Source organism: Crocodylus siamensis, chromosome 10 (genome assembly GCF_052110815.1).
Source record: "Crocodylus siamensis isolate JL-2025a chromosome 10, ASM5211081v1, whole genome shotgun sequence".
NCBI classification, from domain to species: Eukaryota; Metazoa; Chordata; order Crocodylia; family Crocodylidae; genus Crocodylus; species Crocodylus siamensis.
Window position 1 is genome coordinate 13,472,973 of NC_143404.1, and position 27,373 is coordinate 13,500,345.

Here is a 27,373-nt window from a genome sequence, read left to right on the forward strand (position 1 = left end):
GAAGACTCTAGCGATTGGATACTAGTGCCATCTGGTGGAGATTTCTATATTAGACCTTTATTGGTCTTTTGCAAGGAAATAAAGAGAATATTGGGATAGCATGTTCACAGTTCCTTGCCTGCTGCGTAAGGCACTTTTAATATGCTTATGTGTTTAATTTAGAGGCCTGATTTTTCACAAGGAGTTGGCGTCTGCAGGTTCCACTGACTTTTTTTTTAAAAAAGAAACTTCACATGTTTTTGACAGTTGAAGCCAAGGAGGTAGATCATTCCAGACCTGTCCTGTTTGTATACACCCCCTCTAAAGCATCTACTATTTGCCACTGTCAGAAATGTATGGGGTAAGTGACCCATTGGTCTGCCCCAGTATAGCGCTTGTGTTCAAAGTGAGAAATAAGCTTCTTTGAAAATTACAGCCTGTTTTTTGAGTGGATGGGGTCTGCAAATATATAATATTTGGCCATAGTTCTTCATGCTACTTAGAAGCTGTGTAACTTACTCTCTTTGTGACCTTTGGATACCAGAGAGGGGAGAAATGACAGATGCACGTTGAAAAGCTGGTGTTGTAGTGGTAATTTTAGAAGAGTGCATATCACCCCTTATTAGCACTGTGCAGCTGTGCTGTAAAACCCTGACTTAGGACAACAATAGTTTATGTATGGGAGCCTGTGCATCTTACACTAACTTCCTTTGCTGGCCATAGCATAATCCATGTATGGGGAAAAGGAATAACATGGGTATTGTGTGGCACTGCTGCTTTGGCTCCTGCACAGTTAAATCACACAGTGGGTCTAATTCGCTGTTTGATTCCTGGCAAGGCCAAGATATCATGTCACATTTTTTGCTGTTCGGAACTCACTTTGCTAAGTACCTCCTGGTCTGCATGGTGGGCACACATGACTAATGTTACAGGTTGGTCATGCTGGAAATGCCCCATTTCATGGCTTTTTGTTATGGATTAATGGAGCTAAGTTCTTAAAAAGCAAGCAAGTAAGTGTTAGTGATGCCCTGCAATGAGTCAAAATGGCCACATGGTAGGTTCTGCATTGGGCTCAGCATAGGAAGTATGGCCATGGAATAATCTACGCTTCTAGAACTACTTCAGTCTTTCCAGGGAACTTCCACCGAGTTTGGCCAAAAGATGTTTAAGAGCTACACATTATACCACCGCTTAGGAGTATGGCATTTTTTTCTGATAAAGTGATACAGGTCCTTACGTGGACCCAGATGTATAGGATCAGCGTTCCCTCTAAGCTGCGTGGTGTGTGCAGCAGTGCAGGTATGCTCATGCCACGCTGCTAGGCGCGCCCGTGCAGCCGTGCACACCACACAGCTTAGAGGGAACGCTGCGTAGGATAAACGTATCCACCAAATGGCAAAGTTATTCACCTTCTTGTATAGCTACAGTAGTGGTTATCATTAACAATAGCAGCAGTGCTGCTTTAACTGTGTTGGTAGGGTTAATGCAGGACAATGTTTTAGTACAGGTAAGCCCTCAGGAAACAATTCTGTACTGAGTGAGGAGCAGCTAGATGATGTAAAAGGTTTCTGACAGTCCTTGTTTTTTAATCACAGTGGAGGACAAAAAAAGGCAGATGAAACTATTGCCTGAGAAGGCTGAAGTGAATTGAATAAATAATCTAGCCATGTACTTTATAAAGCGATAAATAACTAGGATAGGATGTTGATGTGCAGGATTCATGGACTTCTGTGCATTTTTTGTTTGTTTAACAAAGGGTAGTGGTGGTGCCCAGAGTGACCTTGTTCCCATCTGATGTATATGTGTGTTAAGCGTACTGGTAAGTACCATGGTAGTGGTTAAGGATCACTCCTTAGTCTTGTTCTCTTGGACGCTGGAGTCAAAGCAGTCTCAAAAGAGTTCCAGAGTTTTTTGCTCTTCTTCAGCTGGTCTATCAAAGCTAAAGTTCGCTGACCTTTGGGGTCTGGTGCAAGGTCTATACCCTCTTGTTTGAGCATTTGACTAAAGAACATTACTGGTGCGAGGTGGGTTTACTTGAGGCAAAGAGGCTGGGGAGCAGCTCTTTACGGTCAAATCTGTGTGAAATTTATGCATTTCTTGCTTTCAATATATGCTATTCATCCAGCTGTCAGGGAGGTAAGAACACGAAAGTCACTAACTACATTTTTTCAGCTGAAGTGTCTCTTCATGTGAGCCAGGTTTGTATTTAATCATGGTACCATCTGTCCAACCCTGCACTAATATCTGATAAATTTATGTTCTGCATGGATGTGTTCCCATTAGACCCAGATGTCTCCAAATCTTGCAGCCAAATGTTCGCAGCCAGTAGTAACTCTCTGTTTCCTTTTTAATCCCTATGATGATCACAGGCAGACAGCCAGGTGGACCTTGTTCGACAGCATTTTTATGAAGTCTCCCTTGAGTATGTGTTCAAGGTCCAAGAAGTCCAGGAGAGGAAGATGTTTGAGTTTGTGGAACCTGTAAGTGACTGTTCAGGATTTCTTGCCTTACTGGATGTCATGCGCCAATATATTAGTTCTATGGAACATCAGTAACACCTCACACTGGAGGTGAAATGAGGCTCCTGGAAATAAAAGAAAAGTGGAATTATGGAAAAATGAACAGGATGACAAAATAAATGGGGGGGGCAGGGGAAAGCAAATTTGCTTACACTCATATGTGCCCAGATGCTGTGTCTTTTTTGTATTACTTTTGAGGAGTTTTAAAATATGTTATGGCTATTTACATAAGATGATTCCTTTTTAAGCGAAAAATAAATTGGAATCAATAGAAGGAATACCTTTAGTTGTGGCTGCTTATTGCCTGATTTTTTTTCCAGGACAAGACAACTCCACTCTTCAGTAAACTAATGGGTAAACTCTTCCTGGATGGAGGAGTGTGGGGGTCAGTAAAGATTCTCTAAGAAGGGGGAATATGTAGGATATTTACTAAAAGAACCAAAGCCCTAGTCATCAGAGGCATTGTGCAGTTTAAATGGAGCCTGAAAAAGGGGGGGTGCTAGTTTAGTAGATAATCTCTATTTTGAAAAATGGCTGTAGGTCTAGCTTGACAAACTTAGTTCCTTTTTATGTCCCTTGGCAGTTGCTGGCATTCCTTCAGGGCCTGTTCACATTCTACCATCATGGCTATGAACTTGCAAAGGACTTCAGTGACTTCAAGACTGAGCTGACAATCAGTATCCAGAACGTAAGTGTGCAGTGGGGAAAGTTTTGTGTGCATGTATCTGCCTTCCAGGCAGGATTAACATCCCCCTTCCCCCTTACATTTAATTAGCTTTTCTGTCTGCCACCTAGCAAGAGGTTTGATGGCATAATTGAAAGCAAAGGGTTTTTTTTTGTAGATGACACTACACCAGCCACACAACCCGAATAGCAATTAATTCCACTTGGCTTTCAAGTGTAGAGAGCCAGACATTCCCAGGAGGATTTGGCAAAAAGGCAGCCATCATTAAGTGCACCATCATTTTAACAAGTATTTCAAAGCATTGTCTTTGGAAGTGCCTCTCATCTTTTTCCCATTTATAGCAGACATCAGGAATTCTTTAGCTGAGACAACTTGCAACACTTGTTCCCCTATACAGCTTGACATGTGGTTAAGGTAGCAATTGACAGGATGGCTTAGAGTTCCCTCAAGTGGAGGACTGTTTTTAGGGATCTTTACTGAAACATTCACTGCTTGCCACTAGAAAATAAAAAACAGTGATGGTAGACTTTCTCCGAAGGGTCCAAATTAACTTATTTATTTTGGGAGCAGAGAATTCCATGGTTCCTGCTTGTGAGTTTTTAAAGACAGGTTCACAAGGGAGGATTTAATTCTGTCTTACAGCAGGCCGGTGTGGTGTTTGCCCCTCAGATGGGAAAACATACAGCACATGGGGAAGATGTGTCAGCTGGGGATGTTTGCAGTATAGGAAATAGGGACCTTGGACCCCTAGACCACAGTTCACAAGGCCAGGCAAGCCCAAGCCCTACAGCTCAGAGTAGGCAAACATTTGGTAATGTCACTATTTAGCTGTTATAACTGGGCAGGCCACATAACTGGTGGCTTTTCTGTGAATGTTGCTTTTGTTAAAAATTCTGACAAAAATGTAGACTTGGTACCAATCTGTTTTTAAAAACCTATCCAGACAAGAAATCGTTTTGAAGGTACCAGGTCGGAGGTTGAATCCTTGATGAAGAAGATGAAGGAGAATCCTCATGAGCACAAAAACATCAGCCCTTTTACAATGGAGGGTTATCTTTATGTCCAGGAGAAACGTAAGTGTTTTTGCTTTCCACTTAGAGAGAGTTTTCCCTTGAAAGGCAGCAGAAACTAAGGTACGAGAGTTTTGCCCTCTGAGTAAGGTCACGGGCCATATGCAGTCACAGTGACCTGATGGTCATTCCTAGGTAGATTCAACTGGCAGCTAGAGAATTGACACAAGTTCAGAGTTTTGCAGGATCAACCTAGTTTCAGCAGGATGAGCCAGTGTCTTGCAGTATTCTTGGAGATTATCTCCAGCTAGTCCAGGTTTTTCCATTGGTAACTCTTTTTTTTCCATTGTGATGCACTAGGTTTGTTCAGCAGAATGAAAAGCACTGGAAACTTTATACTTTACATTTCACATTTAAATTTCCGTCTTTTTCTTTTTTAACATGCTTTTTATGATGGTTTATTCCTGTCAGACTATAATCCCATTAGCATGCTCTTCTTGCGATCCTTGACAAATCATAGGTAGCTAATTTACTCAAATAGATAGTTTCTACACATAGGGCAGATTGCTCTGGCTAGGTTTTAATTTGAAGTTTCCATGTAAGTCATGTAACTTGAAATCCTTTCTAAGATGCTGTCTTCCTGCCCTTGTTGCATGGAAGTAAAGTTCTTAACCCTGAAGAAAAATTCTGCCCTGCTAGGGGTGGAATAAAAACTAACTTGTACTGACCTGGTCTGCAGCTCATTGAAGTTGATGGACAGTTGTTGGCTCATTTCCATCTTTGATTTCTACAAAGAGGCAGGGTGGCCCAATGGCTATGGCTCTATCCCTGAACCAAATACATTTTAATTCAGTTTCTTACTCTCCACAGGCTCTCTTATGACTTGACACAAGTCATTTAATCTCATGCAGCTGCAAGCAGCCCTATTCCACCCTCACCCTCACCCCACTCTGCCCTCTCCCCTCCTCCCCACTTCATCTCCTCCCCACCTGCCCTCCAGTGCTCCAAAATTGTAAGGCTCCTGTCCTTTGCTTGCTGGCAATGTTTGGGTTTTCTTTTTTTTCCTTTTGGAAGGGGAGTGTTATATAGTAAGCCTGCTGAAATCATGGAGCCCACTGCTTGAGGTGATGCAAAAACACAAGTTAATTACCCTGAGTAAGCCTGGAGAAGCTATTAATTTATGTTTAACATGTGGTTTAATGACTTCCCCAGGCTTAATCAGGGTAATTAAGCCATGGTTTTGGGCCATGTGGCAATCTGCAGGGAGGGCTGGGACTGCGAGGGCCCATTGGCCAATCAGAGGCATAGGGGAGCCCCATTGTGCTCAGCCTGCAAAAATGGTGGCCAGCCCTGGGATCTGCTTGTGAAACTGGCCAGCTGCCTTGAGTTTGGTAGATCCCTAATTATTAAAAATGTAATGTGTGTTTTGATTTGTGGTTAATACGAATACCTTATGGGTTCTCATTTGTGTTTCAGTATCTTGTATGTAATTTTTTTAGGTCACTTTGGGACCTCCTGGGTGAAGCATTACTGCACATATCAGAGGGAATCTAAGCGAATAACTATGGTACCATTTGACCAGAAATCAGGAGGGAAAGGGGTGAGTGGGAATGTGTAAGTCAATGTCAATTCAGTTATGCTAGCATCTCTGGGAAGGAGATGGGTGTGATTGGTTTTTCTCGTTCCAACATCGATTGACCTGGGTGAGCCTTTCATCTCTTAGCCTCAAACTTCTAAAGCTGCTGATGAATTTCTCACCTGTGGGTTCAGTCTTCCAATTCTCTTCTCTCCTTACAACCCTCCAGTAGGAATCTTTTTAGCAAAGTGATAAAATGGAAGTGAATTAAGATAAACTAGAAAAAAGTACCTTTTTTTTTCTAGAATGAGGGTATAAGTATGGAGTTCTGCTATTTTGATTTTATACCCTACCTTTTATTTGGGAGTAACTCTCCTGGTCAGGCCAGTCCTAGTCCTGAATGACAGTGTGGGGGAGGGGGGGTTAAGCATATTTTATGCAAAACATCATCGGGAATGATATTTTTCATATGGAACATTTTTACTTGGCTTTCAGAAGGCAAAATCCCTACTGAGGGAGTCCCTTTTTAATATGTGATACAATTCTACCCTGCACAGTGAGCCTCACCTAGCCTGTAGCCTGGTGGGTAGAGCACTGTTTTGAAAATGGGTTCAAAGCTAAGGGTGGGGAGGACTTGTAACCCGGACTCTTGTCCTGAACAGTTACCGTAACCATAAAGCCAGTGGTGCAGAAGTTGAGCACTGTTGCCATGACTCCTGTCATAATGCACAATGGGGGGGACACTCCTGTACTGGACGCTGAAGTCAGTGGTACTGGTTCAGATAAGCATCTCCCCTCTGGAGCTGAGCCCCTAGGACAGCTCCTCGCTTAGCTACCAGAACTGAGCTGTATCGTGCCATGACAACTAAGGCTCTTCATTGAAAGAATAGAGATCTGTGAATTTCTGTGAGGGAAATGGATCTGTCTCTGGAGTTGCATGAGGGTGGGAGAACCTTGCCCTTCTATGCGGTGAGTGGACTAAGCCTCTAGAGCAAGGGTGGGCAAAGTCCGACCTGCACCGGACTCCATTTTCCAGCAACCCCGGCTCTTGGCTGGTCTTCATGGAGACCCAAGGAGCACAGGGACATGAAATCTGGGGCTTTGCCCCCAGCCCATCCCAACACCTTGCTGTCGTGGCCCCACACTGTCACGCCCCCGCACTCCTGAGGCCTTCATGGAGACCAGCCAGGAGCCCTGCGGGCAGGGCGCATGGCTGGGCGGGGAGCTGCTCCAGGGCCGGGGCTGGAATCTTGCAATGGTGACAGCACAGAGCGGGGCTAGGGCAGAGCTGCAGCCTGCTGCCTGCACACCCCTGCAATGAGCATAGGTTTAGTGGGCAGGGCCCTGTGGCCAGTGGATTGCGTCTGTGCCCTGGCACTGCCCCACGTTGTTACCGTCACGAGATCCTGACGTGTTGTCACCACCACAAGATCCAAGATCTCTAGTGTTGCTTTGGGGTTGTGGGGCTGTCCTAGCGCCACCTGTTCTTGGAAAACAGTGGACGGAGTGGGCATTCTACTTGGGAAGAGCAGGACATGTCCTGTGGGAATGCTCACAGGCATCAGGACGGAGGGAGATGCTAACGAAGTCCAGAAGGCTTCAGTGAAAATCCTTTTTGTCTTCACACAAACGCAACAAAAAATGCAGACTCTGAAGCCAATGAGAAAGGAAAGGAGGCATGCAGCTGCTTTGGGCAGTAGAGGGAGCTCTGCTATACACAGTCTGTAAAGGCTCTGTGTTTTTAGTTTCCAGCCTCTCATGAAGCCACCTCAGGTATGGTAATCAGTGTAACTGCTCTCTCCACAAATAGTGTTGTCAGCGTACCAGACTAGGAGTTCAGTTCTCTGATGGCAGCCTTTCTTCTCTGTGCAAATCTAGCTAATTGTAGGGCAAGGAGTTGTGGTGCGTGGAGCAGGCAGGCTTTGGCAGAAGCCCTGCAGACAGCACGGAGAACTCGTTCAAGTTCTTGGTGTCAGTGTTATTCTAGGTTCTTAAATACATTTTCTGGAACTGCGATGAGGATGATGTCAGTGCTATGCTTGGTCAGCATGACTGTGCACAGCTAAGCCGTGGAAGAAGTGACAACTTGCCAGACAATTTGCACTCCAGGAGTTCTTACAGGGGTTTGATGTATATATTTTGCATTGAGCCATCAGCAGCTTTTAAAAAGTTGCAGACATCAAGAGCATGGTAGACCAAATCACTTAAACAGTCTGGAGCAAGACTACCTATCTAAATTTGTATTGCATCAAAGAAGCCAGGGCACTTCCGATGTTTCCCCTTATGCATGGCATGGATAATGTTGCTGTTAAGTGTCTCTTGCAGGGTTTGCCCTTCATGTAACTGTGCAGTTAGTTAAATGAACCGATCAGTTTTGATGTACTACAGTATGTTGCAGCTACTTTACAAAGTAGTTTATGGACTCCAGGGTGTTTTGGTAACCAACAGAGTTTGGTAGGCCCAGGCCCCTGTCACACTAGATAATGGGGAGTATCCCACGGGGGTTATGAAACACAGCTGAACAGTGCTGATTTTATTCAGCAGATGACAGCAGTGCCCATACACATTGCCGGATTGCTATATTTTACATAAAGTATAACTAAATTAAGCTGGAGAAGGAGAGGCTAGAGAAGGCTTGCCATGTCTTTATCCTCTATACATTTTATATACTGTCTGCCTCCCTCACAGATGACTTCCTGCCCTTTCCTAGCTGACTTCCTGCCCTTGCAGCAGGGGGCTGGACTCGATCTCCCGAGGTCCCTTCCAGCCCTAATCTCTATGACATCTATGAGATGTAAAATGCCATTAAAATACATCCACCTCCTGGGAGAAGATTGACAGTGCAAGGGAGAGCAAGGGAAAAGATGGCTTATATTTTCCTCAGGAACAGTGGGGTGTTACAGAAGGGCCGTGATGTTTACATGGGGCAGACAGGACAGTCTCTGAATCATTTTGTAGGAGATTTCTGACGGGGGCTGGAATTGAGCCTTGTTGTCTTGCAGAAGCGAAGGGATGATGCTCAAGGGCAACCGGCATGGTTTCACTAGGGGCAGGTCATGTCAGACCAATCTGATTGCCTTTTATGACCAGGTCACAAAGGCAATGGATGCAGGTGTCGCCATGGATGTAGTCTTTCTATATTTCAGCAAGGCCTTTGACACCGCCTCCCACCCTATCCTCATTAAAAAACTAGGCGACTGTGGCATTGATGCCTACGCAGTCAGATGGAGTGCAGATTGGCTGAAGGGTCATACTCAGAGGGTGGTGGTGGACAGGTCATATTCAACCTAGGGAGAAGTGGGCAGCGGAGTCCCCCAGGGCTCGGTCCTTGGGCCTGCGCTGTTCAATTTCTTCATCAGCGATTTGGACAACGGAGTGAAATGCAACTTGTTTAAATTCGCTGATGATACCAAAATTTGGGGTGAGATGAGCACGCTAGTAGGGAGGGAAAGATTGCAGCTAGATCTGGATAGGTTACAGGAGTGGGCTGACATAAACAGGATGCGTTTCAGTACTGACAAGTGCAGGGTGCTGTACTTCGGCAATAGAAACCAGCAGCACACTTAGAATGGGAAACTCCCTTCTTGAGAGCATGGAGGCAGAAAGGGATCTTGGAGTCATTACTGACTCCGAGATGAACATGGGCCGACAATGTGAGGTCACGGTTGGCAGGGCTAACTGGACCTTGTCGTGCGTCCACAGGTGCATCTCAAGTAGGGCCGAGGAGGTGGTCCTCCCCCTCCTACGCGGCACTGGTCAGGCCACAGCTGGAGTACTGCGTCCAGTTTTGTGCGCCCCATTTCAGGAGGGATGTGGACAACATTGAAAGGGTCCAGCGGAGGGCCACCCGCATGATCCAGGGACTACAGGGCAGACCCTACATTGAAAGACTGTGGGACCTAAACCTGTTCAGCCTTCACAAGCGAAGGCTGAGCGGGGACCTGGTGACTATCTATAAACTCACTAGGGGGGACCAGAAGGCTTTAGGGGAGACATTGTTTCCCCTAGTGCCCCCTGGCATGACGAGGAACAATGGACACAAATTATTAGAGAGTAGGTTTAGATTAGACATCTGCAAGAACTACTTCACAGGGTGGCTAGGAGCTGGAACCAACTTCCAAGGGAAGTGGTGCTGGCTCCTACCCTGGGGATCTTTAAGAAAAGGCTTGATGACTACCTGGCTGGACTCATTTGAGTCCAGTCTTTTCTCCCGCCCAGGCTGGGGGTCGGACTTGAAGATCTACAAGGTCCCTTCTGACCCGACTTCTATGATTCTATGACAAGTCACTGCATGTGTCATTCCAGGGAGTGCAGCTATCTTGAGACTCGCAAGCCAACCCCTCTGTTATATACCCTGGTTGTCATTTTGTAATGAGACGGGGAACTGCAATATAGGTAGCCCTGTCCTCAGCCTGATCTAAGCTCTGTTTCCTTGCAGGGAGAAGATGAAGCAGTCATCCTCAAATCCTGCACACGGCGCAAAACTGACTCAATAGAGAAGAGATTTTGCTTCGATGTGGAAGCAGTAGATCGGTGAGTAGAAAGAGCATAGCCTTAGCATGCACAGGGTTTGACTTCTCCACTGAATCCCATCCAGTGACTTGAATGTGCCTCTGCACACATATTTATACAAGCAGCTCAGCATGTATTACACTCTCTGGTTTACTTTACCCTTCTGGATAATTCTCATGTAATGCTAGTAGTGTTTATCCATTAGTCGCACATTCCTTAAAAGAAATCCATTAACCCATGAAAACACCTGTCTCTCTTATGTATGTTTGCGCTTTTTTTTTTTTTTTTTTTTAACTGTGCGTGTTCAATATTGAGTTAGAGCTTCATTTTGCAAGACTATCTGTTTACTCGAGTCATCTGGGATCTCAGACCAAAAAAAGTAAACTACCAGCATTGTGGAACAAGAAATTAGCTTGTCTTTTATAGAAGCCGATTGTTATGGCAGAGACTGTACACATCTTTCCTGCCTCGTGTGTTCAAATAACATGACTTCACCTTTTTCTGCTGGTGAGCAACTGATTACAGAAACCCCACTCGCACATACAACGCATGACACTAAATTCACAGTCTCTTTTCTGAGGAAATAAGTGGTGTCTTGGAGCTCAGAGTGATTTATCATCTGGCAGGCGAGCCAGAAGTATATATGGATTTAATCTATAACTCATGGAAGTAAGAGCCTGTCATCATGTTCAATTAACATCATATGTGGCTTACATCACAGTTTTATATGAACAGGAAAACCAATATGGAGCTGCTATTCTAAGCAGAGTGAGTCACTCTGTTTCCCCTTTTGCACTCTGGAGGAAGTTTGTGGAAAGTAATTTTGTAACCATTAGAACTCAGAGCTTGGTCTCAAAGTGCACTTGCTAATTTGTCCCTTTGTTTTCTTTTCCTTTGCCCACAAATGTAATAGTACCCATAAAATACCACACAAAGCAAGTGTGATAAGAAAGAATGGGTTTGAATGTAGCTGGCTAGAACAACATGTGCTGCTTTTCCCAGCCTTTTCTGTTCTTCATCAGCATGGCAGGGAGAGTCTTTCAGTGTCAGTAATGAAAAAGAAGGGATTTTTGTAAGGTTACAAATCTCTTCTGTTAACCGGGTGAAGAGTAGATGGGCTTGGCTAATCTAAAAGAAAGTTCAAGCACCAGTCCTCCCAGATTTTTTTTCTGGAAGCCAGATAAAGGGTTTAGATGCCCTTTTTTTTTTTTTTCCACGTGATTCTTGAGTATTTTTCTCTTACAACTGGAACAGTTAAATAAAAAGATAAAAATAAAACTGGTAAAAACCCAAGGACAACAACCACAACAGATTTCCACAGTAGCAGCAGTTTTACTGACAGAGGAACACTTGCTTGATGCATTGAGACACCTTCTAGCTTCCAAATCAGGGGCACATTGCATGCGCAATCCAGAACAGCAGGAGTGGGGAAAAACCCTGGGAACTTGCTCCTTGACCTTGTTGCATGTGTGTGCTCCTGCTGCAGTAGCACCCTTCTGTGTGCCATGTCACACTCAGGGGAGTTTCTCTCTGGAAGATGGCAAGAATGGAGTGTCAGGAAATGAAAGTTGGTTTTTCAAGATAAAGAAACATGACTGCATATTTTGGTGTCATAATTTTACAATTAATTGCACTAATAAATCAGTAAAGCTCTTATTATTAATTGGGAAATGAAGAGAATAAGGTTAGGCCAGCAGGTATTGCTGCTGAGAGAGGCAGATGTTATTGGTTATAAAAATGCCCAATATATGAAACTGCTCCATAGTTTCTGCTGATCATGTTACTGATTTTTAGATAGAGGTCAGATCATCATCTGGGTCCAGTGTTCAGCAAAGGATACAGAGGTATTACTGTAGCTTCTTGACCCCAATGCCTCTTTAATGTCCTATGTAACGTGTTTTATGTGAGGATGCCTAGCTGAAGAAGGGTAACTGTAGAACCAGAGTTTTATAGTGATAAGTTAAATTACAAACGAGGAAAGCAGAATTAAGTTGCCTCTAAAGTGTAACCTTTCACCATGTAGCCTTTAGGTGGCAATCTTGTATTTTTTTTGCATGTTATCTCATACGGTCATCAGGAAAGGGAGGAATACTGTGACCACTGCATTTTGGGAAAGCGGTATACTGTGCAATGGGCTATAGGAACTCCAGCCATTGTGGTGGTGCCTGGCATTTTGGGAGGTGACTCGAATGGAACATACTGTCCGATTTACCCATCCTCCTTCTGGAAAGAAAGATGGTTCTGTGCTTTTATAATGCTGATCTGTTCCTGACTTGCAGCTGACAGCTCCCAAATTTACATTATTTGCTGTTTTTCTTCTAAAGCTCCCAAGTGCAGTGGGTTGAGAAGCGCGCGCGCGCTCTCTCTCTCTCTGTCAAATAGGCACTAAGAATTCTCTAATTTCTAACCTGTTGGTTGCAAATAATTTTGATTTCTTTGATGGGAAGCAAATGAGGCAATACCCATTCTGTAAAAGGTATTGGACATGTTTACAGTTAATTGAGCCCTTGGCAATACAATAAAAGGTAGACCAGCTAATACACTTTTAAATCAAGCTTGTTTGAAGTCTCTGTGCATCAGCTCAAAAGAAGTAGGGGCAGCATCCAGTGTCTTGCAGAGAGAGTATTAGGAGAACCATCTCACTTGTCCTTCCCAAACTCATACTGTGTGGTCTCCACTTCATTCCCCCCTGCCCCGTATATCCCCTCTCCCACCACATGAGCCAGTCCAGCTGAGCCCATGCTGTAGCAACTGCCTCTAAGCTAAAATGAGGCTTTTTTTTTTTTTCTCCTCATGTTGATCAGATAGGATTTAATCAAATTCTGTATTTGTTTGTGTTTTTGGAGGTGGAGATTGCTGTAGCCACCTACCTCCTGGGCCCTTTGGATTAAATATTTGACTGCTTTTTGTTTCATGCATTTCTTCATTATCTTGTAGCTGTATTCCAGACAAGACTTGATTATTTCCAAGTGTTTATAGCGTGGGTCATGGTTTTGGGCCAGCACGCAGATGACTTCATGGGACTTGGAGGTTTGGACCCTTACTCATCATGCAGTTTGGGTACCTGGAGCATGTAGGTTTCCATTATAATTGTACATGGTCTCATGGGCTATTTTGCGTATGCAGTGTATAATTGCTGAGACAGCACTAGGTAGGCTGTGATGAACTTAGCTGCAATCATTTCCATTGGCAAGATGATTCTTGGAATATGGCGCAGGTTGGCATCTGACTTGTGCATGCAGGGACTCCTGTCCTGCTCATATCACTGGTAGTAACCAAGTAGATTCTCTTCCTGCTGAGGTCACTGCCCTTCTTTTCTCCATCTCCAGCCCTCCTCCTGCAGCTTGTCACCTGTGATTTTTTACATTCCCTTTTTCCTTCTGGCCTATGAGTTTTGTTGGTCATTTTCTCCCTCGCACAACCCCCCCGCACGTCGCATGCCATACAATTTGTACTTGTTCCTTTGCTGGTGTCATATTTCTAGTGACCTTTTAAACAAAGGAGTTGACAGGGTTTTCACGTTATGGCTAATACTGAGTAAATGTAACCTGCTCTTTTTATTTGCTCTTGGTGGTCTCTGGGAGATGATGCATCATATCTTGTCTTTATGCACAGAACATAATTGACTTCATTTGAAAACCATCACTTTGGCTCTCTTTTCCTCATAAGTGAATGCTCTTTACTGACTGGTAGATGCAACTTCAGTTAAGTTATCAGCGGAGTGATTCTTTTTGCATTTAGGAGGTAAATTTCTTCTAATTCACAGTTTTGGTTTGTTTTCCCCCACCACCTCCTTGCAGAATTTATCTAGCGGTCTTACTTCATAGCTGGGTGCTGCTACTAGAAACATGCTTTGTGACATAAGGATTGCTCATGAGAATGGATAAACACTATGCAAACAGTTCTGCAAACAAGATATTACTTTTCTCATTGCTTAACTTGGTCCAGTTGACTCCTCTCCCATGCATTCAGCTCTGTGCTCAGCCTGAAGCATTCAGTTATTGGGTGCATCTACACGTTGCTGTTACTTCCAAAAGGAAGTAACTGCTCGTACTGCACCGGGCATGCGGTGCATAGTTAGATTTCACTACTATATCGCTGTAGCGGCGCATTAAAACAGAGGAGCACACCACTATGCCAGTGTAGCGTATGCCAATTGTGTGTAGACCCACGTGATTGTTACGTTGTCATAACTTGCCATACAGCAACGTAGTACATCACAGCGACGTACTGTGTAGGACGATGTGTAGATGCCCCAATTATGTCTTCAAAGCCCTAAGAATTTCTTGGTGTGATCAACTGAAACACAAGTCAAAGTTGTCTTCTGCTTCTGTTGCTCTTGTTTGCTTGTGTTTTTTTTTTGGAGGAGGAGGAAAAGACTATACCCATACCTCCGCAGGCCTTTTGGATTGAAAGTTTGACTACTTTTTATTTCATGCATCTCATCACGCCCCTGTAATTTTTCTTTGCTTTTAAACCTGAACCATTTTTTTCCCCTACAAATATGAGATCATTAAGGGGATTTATAATGACTTCATGTTGAAGATGGAGTTTCCTTTGGAATTAAATGTATTTTAATATTTTTTAAATGTATGCAAAATATGTCTTCTGACGTGTTAGAGTGTGCTACAATATTGACTGCATTCCAGAAATGCTTTGGTCTGATGTTCCCTGCATTTACTGTGGCCTCTGGTTGTGTCCTGAATCTTGGTTCCTTGTGACCATCAGAGTTTCCTTCCTTTCTTTGCATCGTAGGGGGTGACCAGGTTTGCTAGAGGTTGGAATGTTTAACATGGTGTCAAGTGAAGAAATAGCAGGCTCGTTACATAACATATAGTATAACCTCATAAATCCGGAATTCTTGAAAACCCGGCACTTCTTAAAAATACACTACATCAGGGAGCAGTGTAGGGGGGAACTTGCACGTGGCCGCTGCTAGTGACATCCCAGCACCCCACCCCTGTGACCAGCCACTGCTCTGGTTTAAAAAATCCTGAATTTTCAAATTTCTGGTAGGTGCTCGCTCCCAAGCTTGCCAGGTTTATGAAGTTGTACTGTATTACAAAATTGGCCATTTTAATAAGTTGGTAAGTACAGTTGGCAAATATAGTTAATAGACTTTGTATCTGTATAAGAGCCCCATTGTACGAACACTGAGTTCAGTGAATAATTCCATTGAGGTGCGCATGTGGCTGTTTCTGGTGGCATTGTGTATCATGCCAAGCCACCGGGGGGTGTGTGTGTGTGTGTGTGTGTGTGTGCGCGCACGCACATGCACACGCATGTGTGCCTAATGAAGCTCAGTGAAAAATGTGGGTAGTAAATGTATACTTCTTTACTGAAATACCTTACATTTTAGTGATTCCTTAATCAAGTAACCTAAATGAATGTGTTTAATTGCATATGGACCATGTGCTGACAGAAAAGGGAGAACTGTTGAGGAAATCTCGCAGGATTTATTCTTTTAGAGTGAGCATCCAAAATTGCAGTCTCTAAACCTTACTGACTACTCTTGGAAACTACTAACTTTATAATGGTTCATGGAAACAATGAGCCTACAGCTATATGTGGGCATAGCTCAGTGGAGTTACTGCTCTCAGCTGGGAGCTATTTGGGCAGCAACCTTGTCTTGGCACTGTTCTGTAAAAACCTTTACCTTGGTGTTGGTGTATACCAGTGGTGCCCAGCCTTTTTGCCCTGTGGGACAGATGGGCTGTACTCCAGTCTGTCCGCAGGCCATATGGAGAGGGCAAAGAGAAAGGGGCCTGATCCAGTTGTGGGGAAGCGGGGAGGGGAAGGGTTGGGGAGAGGTCTAGCTCCAATCAGGCTGTGCCATGGCAAAGGGGCATGGCCTGGCTGTGGGATGAAGAAGGGGGCGTGGCCTCGTCCTGATGTGGCTGGATGGGGGTAGAGATTGGCCCAGGCTTAATCTGACCACGTGGTGGGTGGGTGTGTGGCCTGGCTCCAATATGATTACATAGGTGAAAAGGGGTGTGGCTTGGCCTCTGTCCTGCACCACCAGTCTTGGGAATTTGGTGGGGAGGGGGGAGGTTATCACTGCTCCCCCCCCCCCCCCCCCCCCCCCAATTTTTTGAGCCGTGGGGAGCCCTGTGGGCTCTGCAGACCACATATGTTTTTCAGTCCGGAGGTCAAGCACCCCTGGTGTATACGAATAAATAATACACGTGGTAGTAACATATAGGGCACTTAAATGCATCACAACCAACACGTCAATTCAACAAAGAGCAATACAATGTATGTTTCAGCAGATGAGTTATGTGGAAGGAAATGCAAATCTATTTGAAATGGAAGCAGAAGATAAATTCACTTTCATAACACCTCTCTCATGCTGTTAAAATGCAGCCTTACTTTATTTTAAGTGAAGCCCGAAGTGGTGTTATCTCCGTCGAGGAAGAACAAGCATCCTTGTATCACTTCTGATCCTGTGAATGAGAGAACACGGAGTGGCTCGATTATGAGACCTTGTTAACCTCTTTTGGGCCTATACTCAAGTTTGCCATGAACAAAAAATTTCAGGTCATTTTTTGTATCTTGCCCATCTAAGAGCCTGAGATCCTCGCATTTAATTTCTCTCTGTCTCTCTCGTGTACCTTGGTGAGGATAATGTTTTCTTTACTCGGGTGTTTATACCCATAGTACCTTCTTGCCTTACACTTAGAATTAAGCTGTTGTTTAGTGACAGGTTTGAATATGATCTCTTTCTCAAGGGAAAGGTTGGTACACTTCAGTTGCTACCCATGTTTCAGAGAAAAAAGTTTGTGTCACTACTTAATAAATACTATCACTGATTAACCATCTGCTACCCACTCAGCATCTTTCAAACCCTGTTGCCTCTGCACTAGCTACAGAGCTTTGTTCTTGGTTTTAGAAACCATTTGGATTGTATTTCCAGGTTTTTTCTTTTTCCCCAAGTGAGATGAAGTTTTAAGCAGTTTCCTCTTTCATTTAGAAACAGGTAAACTTCCAAACCACAAAGTTTGTGAGTAATGACTGACTCACCCGGGGGATTAGCAAAGATCAAACGCATTATGTCTGGTTTATTTGGACGTGGGTTTGTTGCAAGCCTGAACATACTGTTTCTTGTACTGGTTAAATTGTGTTAGGCTGCCTTGTGTATGCAGTATTCCCACATGAGCTAGTGGTCTATTGGCAATGTCAAGGGTTTAGAAGTTGGTTTGTTCCTTGGCTATAAGTTCCACAAAGGCAGTAGCAAAGGGGGCAAAACTAATTAGTCTATAATGAAAGTTCTTGTTAACGTTTCCGCTTGTTAACCAAGGCTGGGCTTCTACCAAGGGGCCAACAGCTGTCCTAGTGATCATTATTGCAGCTTTCATTCTCCCATGTAATCATCTGTGAGCACTGCATGCTGAAACCTCAGGTTCTCACGGCGTTCATCTTGTGCAGGGAATTTAATAGCAAAAGTAGGATACATTTTCTGCTGAATGCTCAGCAGCAGCAGCCAGATAAGTCAAAGTGCTCATTCTCTTTTTGCTCTGTGAGCCACAGTATGCCACAGAGAGCAGTGATCCTTCAGATAGTGCTTTTGCTGCTCTTCTGGGACTGCCTTGTTTGCCATGTAGGGAAACTCCTGTGTCAGAAGCCCTCTGTGTAAATGCTTTTGATAGCTGAAAAACACCCAACAATCCCTGCAAGGAAGGATCTAACAAACATTTGATTGCATTCAGTCCCTTGTGAGCCTCTTATTGTTGCTTGCTCTTTACTTTCCCTGTTGTCAGGGAAGCTATACGTTTTGCTCATATAAAGCGACTGTAGTTCTCTACTAACACATCTGAAAATGGTCTGCAAAGGGATTAATAAAAAAAAATGCCAACCCACAGGCTGTCTCAGACATCTAACTCAATGAAGCCTGTGCCCTGTATCCTGCCTTTAGGAAAACAGCAGAGTAGTTAGACTCTGTGTTTACTTGTTTTGAATCCCAATGAGGCAGCATGTGACTCTGATTCAGTGATATTCTTTGGAAACATCAGGACACTGAATTGGGATCCAGATGCAGATTTACAAGTTTGACTGTGACTGGGATAACTTCAGTTTGTTTGCAGTTGCCGATTTTAGGAGAGACACAGCAATTCTTGAACTCAGTTAAAAGCCACATTTATTACACCTGGTTTAATTGCTCTTCGTGACACACCCCTATAAATCACTTTGTCTTTGCCTGGTCTTGACAGCACATTTCTCAAGGCAGAGTTGCGGCTGAGCCCTGGGGCACACTATGTCCTGTTATCTGTGTAAGGGGCTGTTGTGGCACTTGTGGATCATATTAAATTGCTGAGCCTAAACTCTGTAAAGGGGTCAGTAGTCTTAAATGATGTAGGTGTCACAGAGGCTAGTGGATAAGGGCCCACACTGACAGCCTGCAGATGTGATTGTGTTCTTGGCTTGTCCTTGTTCTCTGACACTGTGGAATTGGGTTCACTTAGGGCTGTTTCCGAGGCTCTGAAAGGAGGGCAGGGAGCCCCATATGTGTAATGCACTTATGAAAAACAGTTAACTATTAGTACTAGTAATTCATTAGTAGTACATATTTTCAGATTGCAGTGTAAATTAGCAGCTGGCCCCCAGAGAGTGGGTATACACTAGCCACAGGTTGACCTGCCCTGCTAAGAAACATGAGCTCTTAGGCACGTTCTGTTCAGGGCCCCCAGTGATTCCTGGCTCATTGAGCTCTTGATGTGAGTATTCTTCAGTGGAGTCTAACCAATGTCAGTGCAACACTGTTGTCATATGTTATAGTTTCTAGGTATGAATGCTTCCAGGGAAATGAAAGTCTAGTTCACGCTGATTATTTTATATATATATATAATACACTAACACACTAACTTTTTTTTTTAAATCCAGGCCTGGGTAGTGTGGTAGGATAGCTTGGGTAGTATTTGTAGCTCTGGAAGACTCAAGGACACGTCTTATAATTCAGAGTACAAGTTTCATTGAAGCTTTATTTCAGTGAAGTTACTACCTTGCTGCTGCAGTTCTTGTGTGATTTTTGTCTTTGGATGTGCCAGTGTGGGAGTGTCTTTGTATTCAGTATTTAAATCTACTTGTACTTTTGCTTTCTGGAAGCATTCAATAAATTTGGGGGCATGTGCTATCCTGTTTGTTCAATCCCAAGTTGTGGTGGTTCTCCTGCTTTCAAAAGAAGGGGGAATAAAAGTGTGTGCGGCGGCAACAGTACAGTTCTTTGAGGGTTAATGTTCCTTATTTGTTCCAGTATCCAGAGTAACAAGGGTCTTTTCTGGATCCTTGTGCTAAACTTATGTTCTCCTTCGCTTTGGTTCACCAGTAAAATTGATATTTGTCTGAACCCCTGGCATTCACTCACTGTGACATTTCCTCCTCCTCTTTAGGCCTGGTGTGATCACTATGCAGGCGCTTTCTGAAGAGGACCGACGGCTTTGGATGGAGGCTATGGATGGCCGAGAACCGGTAAGAGGGATATTAATACATAATTGATGGAGAAAAATCTAGAGACTCTTTTCATAGCTTCGGGCAAACGTTTGCTGTGGTGCAGCATGTTGTGCTGGGTCTGCCAGTCTCTGTGAGAACTGTATGCATGGGGCAGCTCCAGCTCTGGTTTTCACAAGCGACTCTATTAATCCTTTGGCTAAATATGTGAGGTAATGCTCTATCTCCTGTGCTTGGATTGCTCAAAGGTGCTGGCTGCATCTCTTTCCAAGGAGAGGAGGAAAAATGCGGGCAATGCCAGCACAAACATGCTCCTGTGCTGTTGCATTGTATTAACAGGAAAATACAGCAAAAGAGACCAAAGGAGGAAAAGACAGGGTGTAATACACACAGCTTTCTGGAATGTGCTGTGCTGCTAGTTAGCGCCTTTTAGTTGTGTAGTGGCAAACGCTTCCTGCCATTTGGATCTGCATGAGTGGGTCCATTCTCTCAGGTTTAGACCTGCTGAAATGATCAGTCTGGCACAGGCACTAGAGCTCGCCTCTCAGGGTTCAGTGATGGGATTAGGCTTTGGGCTATACACATCTCTTGTCAGAGATTTGGGTCTCTGTTTGTGGAGTGCTACCCCTGGAAATGGTCCCAATGAGCAATCCTGGACAGTTCAGATTAGTCAAGGGTGCCCATTGGTTTAGGACAGCCGTTAATCTAGCACATTAACCTATGAAGATCATTGCTATGGAGATGCAATGCCTTTTGGCACTTAAAACTGGCTTTTCATGCCCAGTGCTGGCACTCCCTCCTACTGTAACACTATGTTGAATTGTAATCATAAAGCATTAATGATGAAAATGCTCAATGTTGTCCTGTATCCACCACTGTATACCTTCCAGAACTTGTACAAAATTGGGCCCTTTAGTTTTGTCTTACAACACAAGGGTGTCAGATAGAAGTCTTGCTTCACAGAAATTGGCTTCGTACAGTAAATAAGAATGTAACCCTCGTACTCCTGGAACTGTGTATTGCATATACTGAAAGAAGCTCTTAGAAACTTACTACTCTAGAAAATAGCAGATCTTGCTTCCAGGATCCTTGTTTATTTGAGTGTTTAACATAGGATATGCATGATAACATCTGTAATTCCTTGTAGAAATTCATCGGTTCAGAGAATAACACTAAAATGGACTCAGTGGCTTGAATCTTTTTTTTTTTTAATCGTACTCATTGCACAATTGTTGAAGAAAATGCTGTGCTGCTGTTTAGTCAGGACTAAACATGGAATGTGAGGAGCGAGCCAAGATGCTTGTCACAAATTGAAAAGGTTGGCACACTGCTGCCTTACCTCCGAGCAGTGAGAGCAACAGTCGGATTGAGACAACCTCCATCTGTAGGTCTTGTGATTTTTGCACAGCTCATTGTAGCAGTCAGTTTCCTTTGGTTTATATAACTTTGGGGATAGAAATGGGGGCAGTCTTAATACTTTTCCAGAGCGGTTTCACTGGCTTTTCTTTAAAATGTTCAGCATGCTCATTTGGTAGCTCTTCCCCAGTGTTCTGGTATTTAAAGACCAATGTTCTGGTATTTAAATGAATTGATTGAGAGGAGGGGAGATTCCCAAGTTTGTGCTTATTTATCACAGACTGAGTCAAGGGTAACATTTGTGTTTGCTCAGAGAAGTGACTGCGGTAGGTTGTGGGATTAAGAGAGGCACAAATTAGGTTGTTTGCTTTGTGGCAAAGAACTGAACAAGATAAGCATTTGAGTAAGATTGTGGCTTTGCTTGCCAAGTCTGTAGTAAGCATGCCAGCCAGAAGAGAGATCAGTGTCAGCACTACCTTGTTATTCTTTTCCAAAACACGCTCATGATCAGACACCTGGAGATGATCTTCGCAGAAACGCATGCTAAAATGTGCGGAAAAGTCTCCGGAAGGCATGGGAACTTGAGCTTTTAAAAACATAATTTTAAGGAAAATGTGTAGTCCAGTGGCATAATGTAAGGTTAGGTGTGGAGAAGCATCATCCTAGCTGAGCAGCATTCATTTATTGCATGGCCTATCTATCCACTTAGTTAGAAAAGGATGTTTATGTAAAGGAAGACAAAACTTCCTGTAATCTTAGCAGAAAAAAGATGGTATGGATGGGATCTGAGCAGAGCCCTCTTGGTAGTCATTGGACCTTTTAAAAAAAAAATTATAAATAAGACAAGTAAAAAGACCACTTGAAAATATTTCAGTGTGATTTCAAATGGGAGTTGTCTCTGTTGATACTGTAAACTGTCTCCTCTGTTCTGCCAAGTCAGTTGATGCCAGTCCTTCTCTTGTAGTGTATCCAAATTGAATTATAAAAACAGGTCTATTTGCATCATTTTGTCTTTGGATGGGCAAAAGTTGGAAAGGCTTGTTCCTTTCTGAGAAGCTTCTAGAAGTTCGCTAATGTGAGTGGTAGAGAGAACCCAAAATAGCGAGTGGAGACTGTAGGGCCATATAATACAATGGGAAGTTACTCTTCTGATCATCTGCTGGCTTCTTTGCACACTTGCAGTCACTTTATTCAGGATTCAAGTGAAGGTCCCATTTGCTAGTTCATCAGTGGTTGAGATTGACCTGATGGAGGCTCATAGGCTTTATGCCATTCTAAACTGAGCTACTTCTGAAGATTGTTTTCCTCTTTGGACCAAGTCAGTCTAGCTCCCTTGAACCTAATTGTTGCTCTGAGATTGTTGGATCTGTCTTTTCAAGAACCCAACATCATAAAGAGCCTTCCAGGTCAGTCCTACGTGACACTCCAGTGCATGTATAAGCATGTATAAATCCTGTTTAGTGCCTGATCCTGCATGTAGCAGAGTGCTCTATAAATGCTGTGAAGTCGAGAGGAGCTGAGAGGAGGCCACTAGGCCTGTTGCAGGGGTCATGGAGGGCTTGATATTACTGGGAGATGCTACAGCTCCACAGGAGCATGTTCGTAGGAACAGGCAGCATAACTTAGCCTCTCTCTGGAATCTGTTTGCTAGGATCACAGCTAAATGTGTGCAAGATCTACTCTGATTTTATTTTGTCTTCCTCAGAATAAGTGGTTCGTGTTTGTTCGCTTGCTCTCGCTCACTCTTTACATTTGTAGCCCTGGAAGCCAATCCTAGCTTTTACTGATGTCATTTAACCAGGCCTGTTAATGGCACCTCAGTCTGCTGAGTGAAGTCATGGTTCTGCTCCATAAAACTCACTTTCCCTTTTGTTTGTTAAACTTATATTCTTTTATGTCTGCCTGCCTGTGGGCTTAGGCAGTAGATGGAAAGGGTAATGAGGGGCACACTTAATTCTCCCAGGGGTTTAAGTGGCCTGCTCAGCAGAGTGATGTATTCCTTTTGAGCTTGCTCTGTCCGGAGCCTGGAAACAGGCTATACAAATGCTGCAGGAGGCTGTCTTGCACGTAACAGGAGGCTTTGTCACGAAGACGATGTGAGCTGGATGCCATGTTACTCGCGCAGCACTTGGAAAGAAGGGCAGGTAGGGGGTGTAATGCTGCGGGAGGGGCCGTCCACCAGACGCATGCAAAATGGAGGAAGATGGGTGTGGCAAGCTGTTACGTGTGCTGTTGACCACTAGGTGGCAAGCCGAGACCAACGGGCTCATCACACTTGTGCCCTGAAATACTAGAGCTCTGCTCTCCAGCAGAGGAACTATGTAGTAATGTTCCACTTTTAAAGGAGCGGCGACGTTCCCCTCTCTTCTCAGTGGTGTTCTTCTTTGCCATATGAAGAGGAGACACACAAGTGCCCTGCGGCCTAAAGTGACAACATGGAGACCTTGCCAGCTATCCTGGGGTTAATCCTCGGGATCTCCCTCCCTGTGCCAAGAGTGGCTTGGCATGCTTAGGGAGGCAGCTTGCCCGTCTGGGGCAGGGAAAGGGAAGAGGAGCGCCTCTCTCCACTCTGCTCCGGTCCCGTTCGCTGCTGGCATGGTGGAGGCTTTCAGTACAGAGTGCATTCTTGTCTTATTTTTTTTTTTCCCGAGTGAACTTGGGCCCTTGGACTGTTTTGAACAGGCAGTAGCTCTGTCCCACTGCTCCAGCTCCTGGAGACGTGAGCATATGCTCTGAACAGCTCTCAGCAAGACCCTGCCGCCTGGAAGAAAGTTGGGGTCTCCCTGTGAGCAGCGCACACCTGATTATTTTTTTCCAGTGGGGCAGAGCACCGGTGACTTCCGCTGTGCAGGGCAGGAAGCCCGTTGATTTGGATTCCTTTGTCCCGGTCTTTACCTTCCTTCGCAGCTGAGTCTGACCCTGCTCTTTTCAAGGGTGCTCATTGCACTCTGCACTCCTCCCTCCGTCCCCTCCACCCCATTTTAAACTATTTTTAACTCTTCTGTTTTTAGCGCTGAAACATTCTTGCCACTTCCCTGCTGTTCCTCATCGCATCCAAACTGCAGCAGTTCAAATCCATCTTCTTCAGCAGAGGTGCCAAAAGCCTCCCCCCGCCCCTTCAGTGTTGAAAGTAAAGTACGCTCTGATGAAGAGAACACTGCTTTGGTCTCTTCTCTGCTCCTGCCATGTTATTATAGGGGCCTCTAGCAATTTTCAAAACGGGTGGAATTTTTTAATTAAGCTGAATTGGAAATGCCCTGTGAACTGCAAGCCCCTTCTTCCTCTTGTCGTTTTAGCTGCTTCCCCTAGTGCCCAAAGGGCTTTGTCTGTCTTTTCTTTCTGTTTCTCCCCCTTGCTTTTCCTTTGCCTCACTCTCTCTTTCCTTTTGCATGTGAGACTGGCTTGTTGCAGGGTAGGGAGGATGTTCAAAGCCCAGAGTTTACCCAGTGATAACAAGCTGCTTTTGAGCCCCCTTCTGCAGAACCCTCCCCTCACATCTGTTCAGAGCGGCGCAGAGAGCTGAGCTCTGTGGATTCGGTCGCTGGGCTTCCATGTTACCATGGCGATCTGCTATGACCACATTAATAAATCTCAACCTCTCTCCGGGCTCGAGAAAGAAAATACAGATATGGCCGTGCATCTGACATGTTTTTTTGAAAAGCGATCAAGTTTGTACTGTGGAGTTCACAGGGTTGGTCCCTTGACAGAACCTGTTGGTGCAGGGAGGTGAGAGATCCCTGCAAGATCATGCACTGGAGCTTTCAGTAGAGGTCTTCGTCTAATGCTATTTTTAATTGGAGTAGACAGTAGGTCTGCCCTGTCTTGTTGGTCTGTCATGCTCTTGGTGGCTGTGGTCTGTAGCCTCTCCAAATGGGTGCCGTGTCAGGAGACTGCGGGTGGCACCAGAGGTCAGGGATTGATCTGTGAATTGCTGAGGGACACTGCTCTGACAAGGAGACTAAGGGTGCATAGCTTACTTTAAACATGCCTTGCACCCAATTTACAACATTAGGCAAGGTAGAAATACAATCATCATTATCTACAGCATAATGTCTGCATCAGTAAAGCTTTCAGATGCAACTTGGAGGAAGAAAGTGGGCATGGGGATTGTACTTTTAATTTTAAGTTGAGTTTAGTATTTGTGAGTTGTGTCCTGAAAACTGATTTTTTTTTCTGCCGTAATTAGCACAATGAGTTTGTAAAGGTAGGAGAAATAGAAGGAAAGGACAGGAAATAGAAACCTACCCAGCTGTGCTCAGTTAGGTCTTTCTCCAGGGTCTTGGAGAGATGCTTCCCAAGAAATGCTATACCATTGTTAGTAGCAGGACTAGAGACTAGACTCAGATGTAATAGCTCTTGTGTCTAAGCATTGCCATAAAAGAATATGTAATATCGCTACACCTGTTGGGCTTTGTACTTGGAGATCTCCAGTTGATTCGCAAACTCTGGCTATGCCTCATGATATTTTATATGACTGGTGTTTTTTAAGTGAGGGTGAAACTGAGGCCGAAAGAGGGTAGGTGACTTACCAGAGTTTATCTAGTGGGTCTGCAGCAGACCTAGGAATATATGCAAAAACTCCGGATATCTAATTTCCAATTCTAACTTGTGAGTCTAGCTCCTAGCCCAAACTTCCTTCCCCTGCCTGACAGATGTTCAGTGGCACTGGAGCTGGTTTCACATTTCGGCCTTGGAAATGTAATTTAGTGTTTTATAGCAAAACCCAACCTTGCATTCCCCTCCAACACAAAGTACACTCCCCCCACCCCACATTTAGCTGCTGGGAATTCTCTTCTGAAATTGTTTCATTTTCCTCATCTAATTATATGAAATGGTGAGAGATTAATTTCCCAGTGGAAATGATGTGTCTTTTGAACTCCATCCAGTGCTTTAAACTTCGGCATTCCTGTCATTTTGGCTCATTCAGAAAATAAATTAACTTGAAGGATTTCAGTCACAGCACTCTAACACACCGCTGGGCGGATGGTTGGATATAAAGTATGCAGATTCCCAGCCTCACAGTACTGCGCCAGAATTAACTGGAAGCTCTGAATTTGTTTGATTACTTCAATTAATTGGATCTCTTTTTCCCTGGAGGTTATTTGTGTGTTATGTTCCATATAGGTCCTTATACTAGGCGCATTGCTGTAGTAACCGGTAGGGCACTAAAACTCCCCTTTGACTAGGACTGGGGTCAGTGACTTGTGCTGAAGACTCAGTATTACTTCTTGAGCAACAGCAAAGCCACATGAAGTTGAAAAACTAACTCACTCTGGCTATTGATAATATCAGCAATGATTCCCTTTTGGATATTGCTTGCATATTGTATCCCGGGTGATATCTATTAAAATACATTAATGGTTAGAGCAAGTAGAATTTTTTCATTGGCTTTTTTTTTCCCCCCAGTATTTTTTGGCTAAAAATTGCTTTTAATAAGAGCACAATTACGTATCGACAGTGTTAATTTTTCAGTGAAATCTATTAATTTAGGACCAACATGTTTTGGGTCTCAGCTTTATTGTGTATTTGACAAACACTTGAAAATTTGCTGGGTAAAGTAAAATGAAGAGGATGACAGACACGCATGTAAGCTACATTTTTTTTTTTTTTTTTTTTTTTTTTGCTAGAAGCTAAAAAACATTCCCTGGGCAGGTTTGGTCACTGCTTTTTAACACATGGCTGGCTGGCTGCATGAAAGAAACTTGGGATGTAACTTAATCAACTGACCGTTTTGTGAAAACTAGTTTCCTTTTAGGCTGCCTGTGTGAGTTGTAGCTGGTTATGTGGGTTCGTAGAGGATTTTATTTGCCAAAGCTGTCAGGCCAGTAAAGTTGCGAAGTTCTCAGGATTACAAACGATGATGTGTTCAAGGGAGGGGGGGATAGGTAAAAAAAACCCAACAACTGTTTCTGCTCCTATTAAGCATTCTTTCTGGCATTAACATAGGTTTAGTATAATGTCCTTCTGTCTGGTGCCCTATTTGTCTTCAGTCTTCACAGCTCCCAGCAGGCAGTTGGATACCTCATGTAATCAATTAAGTGTCATGTGACTGTGGACTGCTTTTAGCTGATCTAAGTTTGCCCATGATGTTGAGAGTTGAGGAACAATTCATAAGGATTTTTCCTATCTATCTGCCAACTATGATGCTCCTCTGCAACTCCCATTAGCTTTTTTTTTAATGCCAGAGTGCAGAGGATGGCTTTCCTGTGAACAAGTCATCTTGGTTGTTCTCTGCCAGCTCATTACAATGCCGGTTAACTTCTCTTCAGTCCTCACGCCAAAGTGACACGTGTTC

General features: G+C 44.0%; 1 protein-coding gene across 3 annotated transcripts in view; it reads left to right on the forward strand.

Moving 5' to 3' along the window:
• Nucleotides 1–27,373, forward strand: part of ARHGAP26 (Rho GTPase activating protein 26) — a 326,765-nt gene that overhangs the window by 91,599 nt on the left and 207,793 nt on the right. For all 3 annotated transcript variants that reach the window (XR_016438391.1, XM_090020915.1, XM_090020916.1), the window contains exons 6-11: nucleotides 2,349–2,459; nucleotides 3,082–3,186; nucleotides 4,127–4,256; nucleotides 5,693–5,793; nucleotides 10,208–10,302; nucleotides 19,665–19,743. Coding sequence is in view for 2 of the 3 variants with exons in the window: in XM_090020915.1 (XP_089877041.1) it covers nucleotides 2,349–2,459; nucleotides 3,082–3,186; nucleotides 4,127–4,256; nucleotides 5,693–5,793; nucleotides 10,208–10,302; nucleotides 19,665–19,743 (621 nt within the window). In the remaining variant the exon portion in view is untranslated. The remainder of the gene's footprint in view (nucleotides 1–2,348; nucleotides 2,460–3,081; nucleotides 3,187–4,126; nucleotides 4,257–5,692; nucleotides 5,794–10,207; nucleotides 10,303–19,664; nucleotides 19,744–27,373) is intronic.